Here is a 17717-nt window from a genome sequence, read left to right as displayed (position 1 = left end):
ACAGAAAGGCAATTGATATTTAATTATTAAATAAAAGGACAAGATGAAATTTCATTTTTCAGAAATGAACTCTCATCTTTTAGTCAAATTCATGAAGAAATTAGTTCTCTATTGGTTTTTTTTTTGTTTTTTGGCCAGTCCTGGGCCTTGGACTCAGGGCCTGAGCACTGTGTCCCTGGCTTCTTCCCGCTCAAGGCTAGCACTCTGCCACTTGAGCCACAGCGCCGCTTCTGGCCCGTTTTCTGTATATGTGGTGCTGGGGGAATCGAACCTAGGGCCTCGTGTATCCGAGGCAGGCACTCTTGCCACTAGGCTATATCCCCAGCCCTATAATTTGTAATCAAACCCACACATATCAGTAATTTTTCCAAGGTCACTATGAAAAGTTCTTAGATTTTAACTATAATCCTGCATGTGGACTCTATAGTTTTCTTGTTTCTCAGTCTCCTTAAAGGTAAACATGTGAAAACCTAATTAAATCACTACTGTGCAAAGTATATAATAATTTCAGTAGTTAGTAAACATAACAGTTAAACAGCATTTCCTGCCCAAACACACATACACAGTCACATAGATACACACACACACACACACACACACACAGACACACACATCACCACCACCAAAAATATCCCCTGAGGCTGGGGATATAGCCTAGTGGCAAGAGTGCCTGCCTCGGATACACGAGGCCCTAGGTTCGATTCCCCAGCACCACATATACAGAAAACGGCCAGAAGCGGCTCTGTGGCTCAAGTGGCAGAGTATGCTAGGCTTGAGCGGGAAGAAGCCAGGGACAGTGCTCAGGCCCTGAGTCCAAGTCTCAGGACTGGCCAAAAATAAAAAAAAAAAAAAATCCCCTGAATTCCTGTTTCCTGGTAATTCTCCAATTCTCCAAGTTTTCTTCTAATGTATTCTATTTTGCCTTAGCCCATATCATGTCCTTATTTTGTATCATTATTTCTAGAAATAAAAGTTATAAGAACACTTCTAATTCAGGGCCTTTGTAAAATTCATTCTGCATTATCACACACACAGACACACACACATTCACTAACTTGATTATGACATATTTCTATTCTTTATTACCCATATATGGAGTATTTCTTTTACTTTTTTTTTTGTCTTTCCATTACTCCTGTCTTAGTTAGTTGGTGAAAGAGAAGGGAAATTTGTTGTGAGGAGGGTAACAAGAGAACATTTTCATTCTTGTTCCTGTTGCTGTTATTTATTGAGGGATAGAGGTTAACTTCTCTTAATCGCCCACACAATATCTCTTATCCAATTAGAACCCAATAAACTTAACCAGATAAATAAATGAAGACAAAGTATAAGGAAGCAAATTGATGAAAGTAGATTTGGAAATTATCATTTTTGGAGGTATGTAATTAATTGTCATTCATAAATTCAAACTATAATTTTCATATAGATAGAAAAACCAATCAATTTCCATAATGAAAAAAAAATCCCATAACAGAATTATAAATATATTTTTCTTATCTTGTACACTTTTCTATTCTATCTTATTTATAAATGTATGCAGTTTAATTTTTAAAAATATTTATAAATCATTTCCTCTATCCTTAGGAGCTTAATTAAAATAATGTAATTATAACAAGTCTGCCATTTGTTAGTTCTGGGAATCATTCTCCCCAATCTTTAGAGTTGTCTGTGTTAAGCTGGTGACTAATGAGAGGATCTGCTTGCTCATCAGGCTGTGTGAGAAACCCCTCAAAATATTTCTAACTGTCCCTCATGGAGAGGGGGCACTGGCAATTAAGGCTACTATTGTTAGAATAAATAATCATTATGAATATATCAGCCATACTCCTACATTCAACCAGACTTAGAGTAGCTCATATATAAGACCTAATGAAGTCTAATTTTAAATGCATAATGGCAAGACCAAAATTATTTTAATATATAACCCCATTGTTCCTCCCCACACACACACACTACACACACACACTCATGCATTCACACATGCAGTCAAACTGCAAGCCAAAACTTCGACCCAATTATGAATGCAAACTTCATATGACCTCCATTATTTTCTTCATGGTTGTGAATGACACAGAAGAAAGTATTTCCCTTTGAATGTGATTAATGCTAAAAAGGGTAGTTTTTGCTGCACATTTTCTGTTATTTAGGGCAACTTTGACATGATTTTAAATGCAGATGAAGAGGTGCATTGCTGAGATAGAAAAGGGAAAAGCAGATGTACTTACAGTGTATTTCTAGCACCTGCATGGCTACCTGAGGGGTGGCGTTGAGGGACTCGTGGTCTACTCTGCAGATCACTGCAACTCCATCATCACTCCGGTCCACTCGGAAATCCAGTGTGCTGCTGACAGTGAATGTCTTGCGGTTTGCATCTTCTTCCTTCAAGTATTTTACATCTGAAAAAGTATTTACATCATAAAACATAGAAATTTTACGATATTTTAAAGCAGTGCATTTTATTTACTCAAGACACAGAAAAGATTTTCTACCTATGTCAATTTCTAGTAGATAGAAAGATGGATGGATGGATGGATGGTAGAGAGATAGATACATAGAGACCTTGATTTAATGCATGCCAATTGTGTGTGTGTGTGTGTGTGTGTGTGTGTGTGTGTTAAGTATATCAACATAAGTTTTAAGGGGTTAAAAAGTAAAAAAGGTTAGAAAACAGCCTTGGCATTTTATTCTTAAGATGACCTACTGAGTTAAAACAATGTGAGTCAAGACAAACACAAAATTCTGAAGAATTTTGAATGCATAGTCATCTGAAATTCTGAATATCTAAATGCAGATTTTCACTGAAATTTACATTGAGGTAAATGCTGTCTGCTTTGTTGAGGATTCTGTTTCAGTAGAATGAGAATACTTTTCTTATTATGTGAATTCACTTATAGCTATTCAAATTGTGAAAGATTGAAATCCAGGGATTATTTTGTCTGTGTGGAAAAAGAAGCTTAATAATATCTTCATTTAATTTGTAACTTCTTAAGTCTGAAGTAGCTGATAAGAAGAGGGCAATTTAAAAAGATTAGAAATCAAAATGATAGGTTAAGGTTAAGATATTATTAGAAAACTATCTTAAGTGTGGTTGAGAGGAAAATATGTTCTGTTCTCTTTTGCTCTCTCTCATTTTTTTCCATCATACAGGAGCAAATAAATAGTATATTTTTTGGAAATGAGTACTTTTATGTAAAATACACATCATGAATTTCCATGCATATATTCAATAATTTATTTGAAGAACCTTTAAAAACATGTTAATGACAGTAAGCATCTAAGTTTAGTTTAGCAACTCCCTTTTTATCTGGAGTCTTAATAATTAAAAATAACTTTCAATTTGATATGCTTTGTAAGTAGAAAAAGGCATGGTTCCCTAAGATTTTATTTCCATGAAGTTATGATTAAATCTTATTGATTGGTTTTTAGAGCAAAACTAAAAAATAGCAAAGGATAATTCTAGGTAAATGTAATTTCTGTGTGTGTTTACAACTATGTTGATATGTTAACAAAAATAGAGCAGAATTTTTACACAAAAATTATTTTGTGGTTGGGAGCTTAAAAACTGTGGAACAAGAGCAAGGCCCTGAGTTCAAACTCTAGTAACCCCTCTCAACACACACACACACACATACACCCCCCCCACACACACACACCAGCAAGAAAACAATTGGATTTGAACAGTTTGGAAGAGAAAGAAAATCTGTAGCATTTACAAATAGGGTTTGATACATAAAAACCTCAGATCTGTATTTTATCTATATGTTAATTTTATAAGCTATATAGTCTATATATGTTTATATATGTTTTATGTAATATCTTGTATTTGCTGTTGTCTTATACAAATAATTTTGTATGTAAAATTAATATATTATTTCTCCTGAAATATTAAAAGTAAAAAAGGTGATATGAGATACTTTAAGTGAAATAGTATAAGAATAATGGAGGTATGTTTCTAGTACTTCACAAACATTAAAAGTTTAGGAGATTATTTTACTTTTCAATGTCTCATACATTTATACAAAAATGTTGCCCCTTTTTACATTATATTTTGTTTCCTACATATTTGTGTCAATGTTTACTTTTTTTTGTTCCCAGATCTAACGAGTCCATGTGAGAGAATTTAGATCTCCTGACAAACTACTTTTATTATCTTATTATATTATACATGACAAAATATTTCAGAATATTGATAGTAATTGTTTCTGTTTAATAACAGCTGCATTTTATGAATTCACACATCTGCTTTCTTTAGCCATTTCCTTTCCAAAAGTATCATTATTGTAATATTAATTGGACACATAAAATTTGATAGCATTCATATATAACATAAAATTTTAATGAGCATCACTCAAAGAAGATAAACAAAAGTTTAATTTGTTGCTTTTAATAAGCTCATATGAATCTGCTATGGTAATGAGAGTCCATAAGGTACACTGAAAAGAACATTGAGATGAGGTGCTTAAAATACCTTTTCCCAATTTTGATGTTGGCCTTTTACCCACCCCCATTTCTAACAGGAATAGTTTCTCTATAATATACCATTAATATCTTCTAAAGGTAAATTTTGTATTACAAGATTATGGAGTTAATATATTTCATGTTATATACTTGCTCTTTTCATGGGTATTCTTTCTCAAAGTCTATCTTGTAGTTTCCATTCCCCCTGGCATGACACATTACATGTAACTAAGAGCACCATATGTCAAAATGGATACTCACAACATTCACCTTCAGATCATATTCAATGCAGATTCTTATTCAGTTGGTTGAGATTGGGGCTCCAAAATCATCTTCCAGACCACAGATTATATTTTGAGTAGTCAGGGCACAGTGTCCACATTGGCACTTAAACTATATCTCTTGCCATATGTCACTTCCTTCCTCACTGTCACTCGCTCTCTCTCTCCCCCCTCTCTCTGAAGTCAAATGTCTTAGAAATTTTTCATTATGCAATAACTAATTACAATATATATGTGCATGTGTAAGAGTATTTAGGTGAATTATGTATGAAGTATGTAGGTGAATATGTATAAATGCATATTTTCATATGTATATGCATATATATATATGATTGAAGAATAAATACTACAGTTTGCATATATCCCTCTTAAGAACAGTGGTCCCTTTTATGGTTTATCATTGGGAATTGACTAAAAAGAAATTTAAAAAAAATAAATTCTGCAGATATGAACATGCACATGCTTTCCAGAAAAAGGGTTATAGCTACCAGTTTACTAAAATATTGTGGCTAAGTTGAGTTCATTTCAATGTATGCAACTTTTACTGAACAAATAACTATGACAACATTCTAGTGAACACAACTAAGGAGAGTTGAAAGGCTGAATGTTAACTTCGATGGTAAACACTTTCTGCCTCATTATACTATTGTTCTTACTTTGTAGGTCATAAAATTATATAAACAATGTATTCCTTAAGTATATTTCCCCCTAAAATTATTTTGCTAAACATTCCTTGTTTAATGATCCAAATTAAAGAACTTATGTCAACTTTTGTATCATGTATCTTTATAAATAAAACATATATTGTAGAATAGCAGTCTCCTTACGTTCAGTTTCTCAAATATTTTATCTCACTAAGAGACAACGTAGAAAAGAAATGAAGTGTAATCTACAGATTAGATTGCTGCAGGTCTAAAATAAATGCATTTGAAAATAATCTGAAATACTTCTGCAAAATGGAAAAAAAATCTAGGCTTTTTACTTTTGAATATTTTAATAAAGTATGAGATCACCTGTCCAATGTGAGTCGATTTGAATCACTAAGTTATCTGCTTTTTTTGTCTACTTTCTGACCACTTTCGCAGTGGATTTCAGAAAGAAAATCCTCTTAAGGGAACTTCCTGGGGAAGTTGCCTTGTCTCCACAGTAGTTCAAATACACCCTGAGCAGTACAATCTAAACTATTTTCATTCATTTTTTCTATTCTCTTTTGTGATTTGATGGCACTTATAGCAACCTGAAAAGAAGGTACTTCTGCTTTTGTTGAAAGAAATTGTCTCCCTGGATCCTGAAGTAGACATCTATATCAACCACACACCCAGGGAAGGCCAGTTTCTTTTTAATCCACTGCAAGCTAATGGGTCACATGGGAAAAAGGGAGGTTTTGATAAGCACTTTCCACCTTGAAAATGCCATAGTTCTACTTTTTGAAGCCAACACTTGGAAATTTTAGAGGAATGTTATTCTTGTACATCAATTTTCTTTTGTCTCATTTTTATAACCTTCTACTTCAATTAATATGCAATTTATTTTAATTTTCGTGCAAATCCAGAATGGCATATTCTCCATGAAAAATTTTCATTAAGGAAGCAACTCTCTATACATTAAAGGAGACAGATATATAAATATATCATTTAACTATTTTGTAGATATATTCAAAATACTTCGGTGAATAGCAGTTTAACTACCAATAACATCAGGTCTATTGCCTTATCATCACTCCTTCAGATAACTCTTTTCAGAAAACCCTTTCAAATGATTATGGGAGTTAAGTGAATTTTGTCATGGACAAAAAAAAAGTACTGGGCTGGGGATATGGCCTAGTGGCATGAGTGCTTGCTTCTTATACATGAGGCCCTGGGTTGAATTCCCCAGCACCACATATACAGAAAACGGCCAGAAGTGGCGCTGTGGCTCAAGTGGCAGAGTGCTAGCCTTGAGCAAAAAGAAGCCAGGGACAGTGCTCAGGCCCTGAGTCCAAGACCCAGGACTGGCCAAAAAAAAGTACTAAGGAAAATATATCTATGTATGTTTTAGCTTTCTGTAGCACTGAGGAAGTTTGTTAATATTTTGTGATATTTCAGAAGACAAATTATCGTATTGTCAAGATTACTTATTTATAGTTTATATTTATCATATTTTAACAACAAATAATTAATATATTATATTAAGAAAAGACAAACTAATAAAGAAAAAAATTGGAATCAGACATATATTCATGATCGCATTAATCAAAAACTATTTTAGCAAAAGTATCAGATTAAAGAACTAAAAGACAGGATAAAAAGGAGTAGAAAAAAAATGCTGGTCTTCTTGGGTTTTATTTCCTTAACTGGTATAAAAACCTTAATTTAGATCTTTAACAAGCTCAATGGACTGAATGTAGGCAACTAGAAAGCAGTCTGTGAAGGACTGATTACTGCCTTATTCCCAAGGCCAAGGAAGACAACAAACTGGACCAGTACCTGGCTGCAGGCAAACATTACAATCTGGTCCGGGGCAAGGACAAGGCCCTTGGTCCCCAGGAGACAATAGCCCCTAACCCCATGTGGAGCATGCCAATGTGGGCCTGGCCAAGGACTTCACCCAGGGCCATCAAGAGAACATACCTATTTTCTGTTTTCTGCTTCCTTGTTAAACCCTAATTAAGCTCACTCCAAAATCCAGTTCCTGGCACACCTCCAATACTGCAGGAAGGTCTGTGCCCTTCACTGTTCCTCAATACGCAGTCCTAGCCTGTTGAGGATCAAGTTTGGCCTATTCCTTTTCTGTTTTCCTCCATTTTCCTAATAATCTGTAGCCAGTCTGAATATGTTGGAAAACAAAATAAAGCAAAAAGTCAGGTATGTAAGGTAAAAAGAACAACTACATACAAACAAAGGAACTCCCTGGTACTAACAACGGATTTCTACATTTAAACAATAAATCAAAAACAAAGAAAGTAGTTGTAAAATATATACCAAGTTCTAAAAGAAGGATGAAAATATCAAATAAGAAATTACAGGGGCTGGGGATATGGCCTAGTGGCGAGAGTGCTTGCCTCATATACATGAGGCCCTGGGTTCAATTCCCCAGCACCACATATACAGAAAACGGCCAGAAGTGGCGCTGTGGCTCAAGCGGCAGAGTGCTAGCCTTGAGCAAAAAGAAGCCAGGGACAGTGCTCAGGCCCTGAGTCCAAGCCCCAAGACTGGCCAAAAAAAAAAAAAAAAAAGAAAAGAAATTACATTGAGGTTGTTGGTTTTTTTTTCCAAAAAGTAAGATGAAATATTTATTCCCAAAACAAAAATGAAATGTTACACATCTGGTTATTAGCAGTTTCCAAAATTCAAGGAAGCTATTCAGGACAAAAGCAAAACCACAAATGTAAGTGATGGTACCTACACAATCAAAAAATTATGTTGAAAATGATGGGTTTTTCTCTTTTATACTTCACTGACTTAATTATCAATCAACAAAAATTGCTCCTCAATGTAGGATTTATGACATACTGAAATGAAATATATTTGATTATAACAAAGGAAATGAGTGCAGATATCCTTCTGAAACAAGAAAATGACACCCACAATAGATAGAATCTGCATGGAGATACTAAAATAACTAAAAATAATACATGATATGATGCACCTCTTTTTATTTGCAATCCTTTCTGAATCTCTGATTCAAAAACATACCTTTGTGTAACATAATAATAAATAACAATGGTTTTAAACAGTCATAATCAGTCTAATAACAACACCAAAAGAGGGAGGAAAGTAACATTTTTTTAGCTTATTAGATTAGGTTGTTAAAAATCAGATAGTCTGGTAAGTTACAACATATATGTCTCCAAGTATCTATCAAGAATGCCACTCAATGGATCACATCATATGGAATGTTGACCTATAGAAAAGTAAATAAAAAATCACATGAGATATTAAAAACCATAAATGATAAATACAATATTGTATAATCATGTGTCCTTGTATAACTTTTCAATGAAAATAAAATAAAGTGCTTATATATGCTACAGTATGCAACCTTTGTTTATGCTTTGCTTGTCACAGAAAAGCAGCATCGGTTCTTTGTTTTTCTAAATTATACACGTATATACAGATGTGTGTTTGTGAGTGTGTGTATTCTGTAGGAAATAGGGAGAATATAGAGGGGTAAACTTGGTAGTGACACAGCGTAAACATGTGTGGAGTTGTAAAAACAAACATCACTCTATCCCTAACGTAAGCTAATTTTAAAATAAGAAATTAGAATAATTGTCAATAGACTGGAGGCACTGCAATTGAACAGAAATAGGAAACTACTGATGGTGGCTATGTACTTGCTTGTGGAATGATATGAAGCACTGGTATAACTTTATGGCTCTGTATATTACACTGTGCATTTTACCTTAATTTTATTATATGAATTTTATTCCAACAAACCTATTAAGGATACAGATTTCTGGGCTGGGGATATAGCCTAGTGGCAAGAGTGCCTGCCTCGGATACACAAGGCCCTAGGTTCGATTCCCCAGCACCACATATACAGAAAACGGCCAGAAGCGGCGCTGTGGCTCAAGTGGCGGAGTGCTAGCCTTGAGCGGGAAGAAGCCAGGGACAGTGCTCAGGCCCTGAGTCCAAGGCCCAGGACTGGCCAAAAAAAAAAAAAAAAAAAGATACAGATTTCTAATTTCCACAATTGGCATCAACAAGGTAGGTATGAGACAACAAGCATTTTAAAGAGCCTTGGTTGAAGAGAAAATTATCTGACGTAAAAGTAAAATTATCCACCTGGGAAAGTAATAGTTTTATGCAGTGACAACTTTGGAACTAGTAAATAACCTAGTAGACAAAGAATGTATTTTATCTGCTATACAGAAGTTTATGATTTACATTGCAATGTTAATATAAAATACATTGTTACACTTTTGTTGAGTTATATTAGTAATCTATTTATATCAGTTTCTATAATGAATGCAAATGAAATAAATTATACTATCACACTTGGATACTGTGACACTAAGATGCTATTTTGCCCATAATAGTGTGAAACAATTATTTGAACCTCTTGTCTTTCAATGAGTTGAGAAAATGAATAATTTTAGGAAGACAGGCTTGGAAATGTTTTAAAATGTCCTTTGAGATCAAAAAGGTCATTAGCCAAAGGTGTTGGATCATTGCTTTCCCCCCACCCCCCGCCCCATCTCACAAATGTCAAAAGCACATCGCCATGAAAAATTAAAAGTAAATATTAGCATCAACTTTCTAAGAGTCAGAAGAATCCAAAAAAGTCCTTTTGGAAATAACTTGGAAAGTTGCAAGAGGCTTCATCAGAAAATGATAATTAAAAACCTAATATATATGGATATTTATGATACAATAATCCATTTGTGTTAGCATTATTGCCTAAGGGATGAGGAAGGCTATAGAATTGAGATGAACTCTTTCTTTTATTAAAAACATGAATTTAAAAGTTTTGAAAATTTCATTTGTTAAGAAAAGACATTATTAATAAGTGAAGTACAGTAATGAAATGATTACTTATATCACTATATACATATATTTACATTTATCCATGTGTATGATCCTATAATAGCATTGCATTCCTCTTACTGAGTAAAGGAATATCTAATATGTAATTTTATAATCTAAAATAATGTATGAAAAGGAAATATAGTTTCCATTCTCATTCCTTTTCATTCTTCTAAATATTACACAATAATCATCTCTTTATAACATCATAGTCTATACTACTATACTACAAATAAGCAAACAGACACAAAATAAACCCATGAGTCTTTGCAGTAATATATCTACATTTCAAAAGTAAAGACTAAGACATCTGTTTCCAACCTAGACAGAAGTAATGGGAGACTTTTAAGACAGTGAACTTTTAATGAGCAGTGAGTGATATTGGACAGATTGAAAACAAGTGATCCGAGCCCTGTAATGCCACACTTTCTTGCATTAAAAGGCTTTCAGGATACAGCTCATGGAGGAGAGCCCTGCTGAAGTAGGTGAACTCTGAGTTGAAACAGAGCAAGTCATCTAAAGTCTGATCACGTTTCAGGACACTTTACCAAAGAGAAGGGAGGGCTGTGTAGAGGGAAAATCAGACATATCTGGTGCTCCCTCTTGTGTTCAGCAATGTAACATCTAACTGTGCCTTTGAAGAAGGAAATTGAGCTTGGCACATGAACCATTTGAAGTAGCAGTGCTTAGTGCTTACTATGGGCTTGATGGTGGATCTATTCATCAACTACATTCTTGTTTTAAAGAGTAATAAAAAAATCAATAATTTATATTACACATTGCACACACCAAATACTCCTATCTACATGGTGAAATTGTGTTTTTTTATATGATGACTTAGGTATCCAATGATCCCTGTGTTTAAAAATACCTTTCAAATTCAGATTTATTTTTAATAAATATGCAGCAAATGCACTCATTCTCTCATACTTTTTGTGAGTTAGGAATCCAGGTAAGTATTAACTTGATTGTCCTCTTAGTGTTATGGGGATAAATGAAGTTGTTGGCTGGAGCTATAGTCTCTGTTTGGAATTTATGGTCCTCTTGAGTTGACTGGTTGTTACCAAGTGTTCCTATGAAGCAAACTGTCACTCACAGTAACTATTTTCAGGTCATCTACAGTTTTTCGCCACAAACACAGCCTTCACAAACATTTCAAAACTATTTGTCCTCTTTCAGGCCAAGCAAAGAATGCCTTTGATATTCTTAGACTCAATTTTGATATCCCTTTAATGAACTTGAAAAGAATCCACAGTAATATTTTACATGACCCTTTCTCTTAAATAAGGTTTCATAATAAAGACAGATTCAGTCCCGCAATTAACAGAGAAAATTTACATAGGGGCATAGGTCACTCCAGGTTATTATAGAATTGTGTCTAATACATTCGAGTAACAGGAGTCTAGTTTTTTTTTTTTTTCATCCAGAAATCTTTCAAGATCATAATAAAATATACTGAAATAACAAATGACAAAACTCATACCTGGAATGAAACTTTCACAGTAACAGACAGTTTTTAAATGTTTCATGGAGCTGAAAGATTTGAAAGGCTGAGCACATCTTCCCCCCTCCCCAAATAAATGGCAGACATGCAGACTTCCTGGCTACCCAGAAGATTAAAAGCTTCAGAGAAACACCTGTGGTTTGGGAAGCCAAGCTGCCCAGAGCCATCAAAGGGATGTCTGAATCAGCTCTTTTAGAGAGAGGAAGCCCAGAGTTAGAGTTAGATGAAATTATGATTTTATTCTACTGTTTAAAGCTCATAGAAAAAAGAAATCTCAGCACTGTCTACAGAATACATTCCAGAGCATTTAATTTGCAATGTAAGATCTCCCATCTGGATTCAGTTTCCTTATTTTCCTAACATACATATATTATAATATTATATATTATACATATTATATATATACATATATCACACATATCACACATGAAGTTCCATAATTGGTTAAATTGTGTGATTTTCATTCTATATAGAGTATAGACACTAAAATTTTCTTTCTTCAGTCTTATCCCCAAATTATTTGACAAACTTCCTTAAGAGCTTTTATTAAATTGAATGAACAAGTTTATTAAATGTAAATTTATGAATGAATTTATTGAGTTTTTCATTCTTGATCACAATCCTCCTCCTCCTCCTCCTCCTCCTCCTCCCCTCTCCCATCCCCTCCCCCTTCCCCCTCCTCCTCCTCCTCCTTCTCCTCCTCCTTCTCCTCCTTCTCCCCCTCCTGTGCAAGATAGGAGTGGCTCTTGATGCTTACAGAGAGGAGTTTCTGTTAAACAGACAAGCCTGAGACTTCATTTAGTAAATCGAGAGAACAGCAACCATAGTGAGCACTCCGTTGGTATAGACAACTACACTTTTCTCATTTACATATACTTCTATAAAAATAAAGTTTATAGCATTCAGGAAGTTCACCATCTGGTTGGGAAGACAAACTGTATAAACATGTGAATGAGTTATAAACAAAGGGGGAAAATCTATGGACTAATAAAATTGTAGGGCTAATATATGCTCCATAAATGGCCATGAATTTCAGAGTATAAACAAAGGAATCATTACAACTCTGAATTCAGAGAGAACCATATGCTGATTCAATATGTGCTGGTCTCAATGTTTAGTCTGATTTTAATGCAGGTGACTGAAATAGTCTTTTAAAATTAACCTTTTCTCATTTACACATATAAACAACATACTGTGCAGTCATTATATATCAACATGTGTACATGCATATATATTAAATCTGTTTCATATTAAAGAAGCCATGGACATTTAAAATTAAGTTCTGCTATAAAAAATTGAGAATATCACTGATTTCTCATAAGGTTGCAATGCTAAAAATAATCAACAGTTAATAAATTATGTAATTTATTAAGGTTTATAGCTACCCTGAGGATACAAGAAGGGAAAAGCTGCTGAGACATCATAAGACATAAAGAAGTAATGATTATATAAAAGATAAATGAGGGATGTATATAGATAACAGAATAGTTTTTTGCAGCAGCACATTTAACATTTAACCACATTCTATCCAGCCACCAATGAGTTATAATTGCAATTGTAGCAATTATTCTCCTATAGACTTCAACCAATGTTCTCCTATAAAGTCCAACCAACCAGAAAAGTTTATAAGAATACGTCTCCAAAAGAATTAGCATTATAAAGAGCTGTAGGCATGGTTGAAGTGGGATTGTGTCAGCCTTATAAAGAGAATTTAAGCACAATGTCCTGATTTCAAACAACAACCATACTGAGAGAGACAGAGAGAGAGAGAGAGAGAGAGAAGAGAGAGTAAGAGAGAGAATGAATTTTATCATATTGTAGGTCAGTCACAGAAATGACTTATGTGATGTGTAAACATTTTGTGTATATCAAGAGCACTTGAAATTCATCCTAAATTTACATCTTTCTATTGGAAGGGTTTCAGCAGAAAAGTAACCAGAACAGATTTTATCCCTGATAAGATCTTAACACTACAAATGGTAAGAAAAATCCATTAACATCTAGTACCAGAAAAACAAACATGTCCTAGATAGAAATTCAAATGGTTATAATTGAACAATGGATTATTATAGTTGAGCACAAGGATTAGGTTAGACAATAATCAGAAAGTTTAATTCAATTTAGTAAAATGACTAACTTGTGTCTTTGCTTTTGTATTTTCAAAAATGTCCTCAAGATGTTGTATCTATTGGTTTTACGCAAAAGCAGTAATTACATACAATCAGAAAATATCTTACTTTTGTAAATGGAATATAAAGAAGGAAAAATAAAACTAGAAAAAAGTAAAATAATTATATGAATTGTAATTCAATAGTTTCTCCATGATATGGATGATTCTATCTGTTCAAATTGTATATAATTATATAATTGTATAACATCAGTTAATCTGATATGTCATTGAAGTTAAGGTAATCAATATGATTAGTATAAAGCTGTCTGGCAGAATGCTTTGAGAATAATAATGATACTACTAATACACATTTTGACTTTACACTCAGCATAAAAGAAAATTACAGTTGGAGATGTATACATGTAATGTGTAAATATGCACATATTTGTACATATAACAATATATAATACATATATTTATATAAATATATTACGTGACTATATGTCAAATAATTTATAAAACATACATAACATAATGACACTAAAACAAATGTTGCCGGGTTGGAAAAATCACTTCAATCCCACATAAGTTTGTTTACTACAAAAACTCTATGAGGGCTAAACTTTCTTAATTAAAAACCCAGAAACACAACAAATCAAAGAAAGTTTGGATAAATGGGGTTATTTTAAACTGCAGAGCTTCTGAAGCCTAAAGACTGGGAGAACATTTTCACTAGTATATAACAGACAAAGGTCTCATATCTAAAAGTACTGAGAGCTTAAAAAATTAAACGTTAAAAAATAAATCCTCAAAGAAACAACGACCCCAGTAATAAGTATGCTAAAGACTTAAAGAGAGACTTCCTAAAGAGGAAAAAAAATGAATGGCCATTAGGCACATGAAGAAATGTACAACATCTTTGGCCCTAAAAGAAATGAAAATCAAAACAACATTGACAATCCATCTAACCCCTGTAAGAATGGCCATTATCAAGAAAATGAATGGTAACATGCTGAAGGGGATGAGACCAAAGGGAACACTACAACATTGTTAGTGGGAATACAAACATGTTCATCCACTCTGGAAATTATTAGAAATAAGATTTACCGATGCTTAAATTGTTTTATTCTGAGAACCTAGTAATTCCATCATCAACAGACTGAAGAATAATTCATGTATTTTCTGTATGAAATGAAAATATTGTACATGGGTTCTAAATGGGCAAATTTTGCCAAATATGAATCTCTGTGTGTTGCATATACACACTCATTCTCACAACTTGCCTATGTTTATGTGTTAATTTGATAACTTTTAAAATGACTGAACATTGGGCTGGGAATGTGGCTTAGTGGTAGAGTGCTTGTCTTTCATGCATGAAGCCCTGGATTTGATTCCTCAGCACCACATAAAATGAAAAAACTGGAAGTGTTGCTATGGCTCAAGTGATAGAGTTCTAGCCTTGAGCAAAAGGAAGCCAGGGACAGTGCTCTGGCCTAGAGTTCAAGCCCCAGGACTGGCAATAAATAAACAAACAAACAAACAAATAAATGAAAATTGAGCACACAATGATTATATTACCATAGCTGGTGAAATTATCATAGTTAAATAGCAAATCAATTTGAAATGACTTGCAATTAACAAACAATATAGTTTAAGAGATATGCAAAGTACTCATTTTCTAATAGGTCATAGTAATTTTAGCATATTAATTTTTATTTGGGGATTTTTGTCCATTCTTTTTTTTTTTTGTCCATTCTTTACCTTTAATTTCCTTGTCATTTTTGAACCATCTTATATCAGCTGCGGGTTTACTGCCAGATGTTTTGCAAGTCAACTGCATCAAGTCTCCCTCCATAACAGGTGAACTAAATCCACTAATTTGAGGCTTCTCAGGAACGCCTGAAATTTAAGAAAACAGAAAAGTGAGCATCAATCTCCAGGGAAAGCACAAAATGCTTTAGGATAAAATTAAATTCTACACACAGACACAGACACACACACACACACACACACACACACACGCAGACACAGTTTTAAAAATACATGTATTTCAGAGAGTTTTTTCAATTAAATTATATAACTTTACCTGCAAAAATTACTTTTACAATTCTGAAACACACTCACTCAATATATCATAAGTTTTCCAGCATAGGTAATACAATGTGGAAAGTATTCATAAAATGTATTAATTTTCTTTGAAAATTATAACCTAACTAATCAAGTCATCTTCGTTTACTGATTCTGAAATAATTTTGTAGTATCCTTAAAATGGTTTTATGAACCTCTGCATACTTTAAGGAAATAAAGTTTTGAATAAAATATTCATCAATTCTTGAAAATTTATTAATTATTTGTCTTATTCCTCTAAAGTAGGGAATGTCTCTTGATGACATTTATATAAGAAATGCAATTACAGTTTGGATAAGCATGTTATATATTATTTTAATGCTAGCAATGGTTACTTTTTCTAGCCCTTATCAACATATGCAGTTATATTGTAGTATACAAAGGATTTAAAATGTGAATTTATACATTCTTCTTAGACATATGTGAATTAAAATTTCTTATAAAATCATTCAATAACCAATGAATACTAAAGCCTTCCTTATTGTACTACATTTTAGTACTTTAAATTAAGTTTTGATAAGACTAAATACACAAATATTGGAAAGTTTAAATATGAAACATACAAATTAAAACAAAATGAGCAACCAAGAAATATAAACTTACAATTTCTAAGAAGCTATTATATTTTGTCTTCAACTTTACTTAAAAAATTCACATCAAAGTACCAATTAATAAACAGGGTTCAACATTTTTCTTATTGAGTCTCAAGATGGCTTTCTAGAGAACAAAACATTACTTAAACAATTGTTAACTTGAAATATTCCATGTTGCTTTTTGAATCTATCTTCAATGACAAACTGGAGAAGATTTTTTCAAATAAAATCATTCCAGCAGGACTCTCAGTGAACACATTTCATATTTTATGCACAAAACCAATTTACTAGCTGGATTAACCTTAATATTCCCAACCCAAAGAGGTGTGTATGCATCCTTTTTAATGCAACATTGTGCTTTTATCTATGTAAAAAGGAAGGTAGACAGAGAGGGAAAAATTCAATCTTCAAATTTCTCTAACTTGTACAGTACACAGGTGTGTTTCAATGAACTACAGCAATTTCTGCTGATTTGGGGCACTGATGTCTATAGAATTGTGGAACTCGGAGCTGCTACTTATTTTCTCAGAATCTCTATAAATGTATTGCTTTTTTATGTCATTTTAACCTTTGGGAAAATAGCCTGATACTTAAAAAATGAAAGCACAGAGATGCTACAACCTGCATGCACAACTGACATTATGTTCTTCATTTAGGAATCTAGAAATGACAAATTTAAAAGGAAAGGAAACACATGGAAATGTCACAGTCATTTAAAGGCACTAAAGTATACAAAGGAGCCATGTTTTTTAAAACTACAGGTTATTAGGGAAGATCTGTGTCAGATGACTTATAAAAAGAGGAGGCACAAGTTAGATCCACACTGAATTCACCACGTTCATGGTCATGTCATTTGATAAAGGGACTACAATACACCCTATATCCAGATGGTTCTATGGAGATTAATTAGAAATTAAGGAAATTATTGGGTGTTGGTGAATAAAGACAAAATGGCTTTATGCTTTTTTGTTGTCCTATAAATCTATTTATTTCTTTTTGTCCATTTTGAAAATGAGAAGAGCAACTAAAATGGGTTTTAAGTGTTTTTGTTTTACAATAGCAGATAATAATTTGAAATGATTCAATGATTTTCAAAATATATTTTCTAGTTGAATCACTTTACTGTAGCAGTATTCA

At 33.2% G+C, this 17717-nt stretch overlaps 1 protein-coding gene across 1 annotated transcript in view; it reads right to left on the bottom strand.

Moving 5' to 3' along the window:
• The window catches only part of Cadm2 (cell adhesion molecule 2), a 172229-nt gene that overhangs the window by 93934 nt on the left and 60578 nt on the right, over nt 1–17717 (bottom strand). The window contains exons 3-4 of the mRNA XM_048346436.1: nt 15622–15759; nt 2226–2396 (exon numbers count right to left, since the gene is read on the bottom strand). Coding sequence (XP_048202393.1) covers nt 2226–2396; nt 15622–15759 — 309 coding nt within the window. The remainder of the gene's footprint in view (nt 1–2225; nt 2397–15621; nt 15760–17717) is intronic.

Source organism: Perognathus longimembris, chromosome 5 (genome assembly GCF_023159225.1).
Source record: "Perognathus longimembris pacificus isolate PPM17 chromosome 5, ASM2315922v1, whole genome shotgun sequence".
Lineage (NCBI taxonomy): Eukaryota > Metazoa > Chordata > Mammalia > Rodentia > Heteromyidae > Perognathus > Perognathus longimembris.
This window is presented reverse-complemented; position numbering and strand designations above follow the sequence as displayed.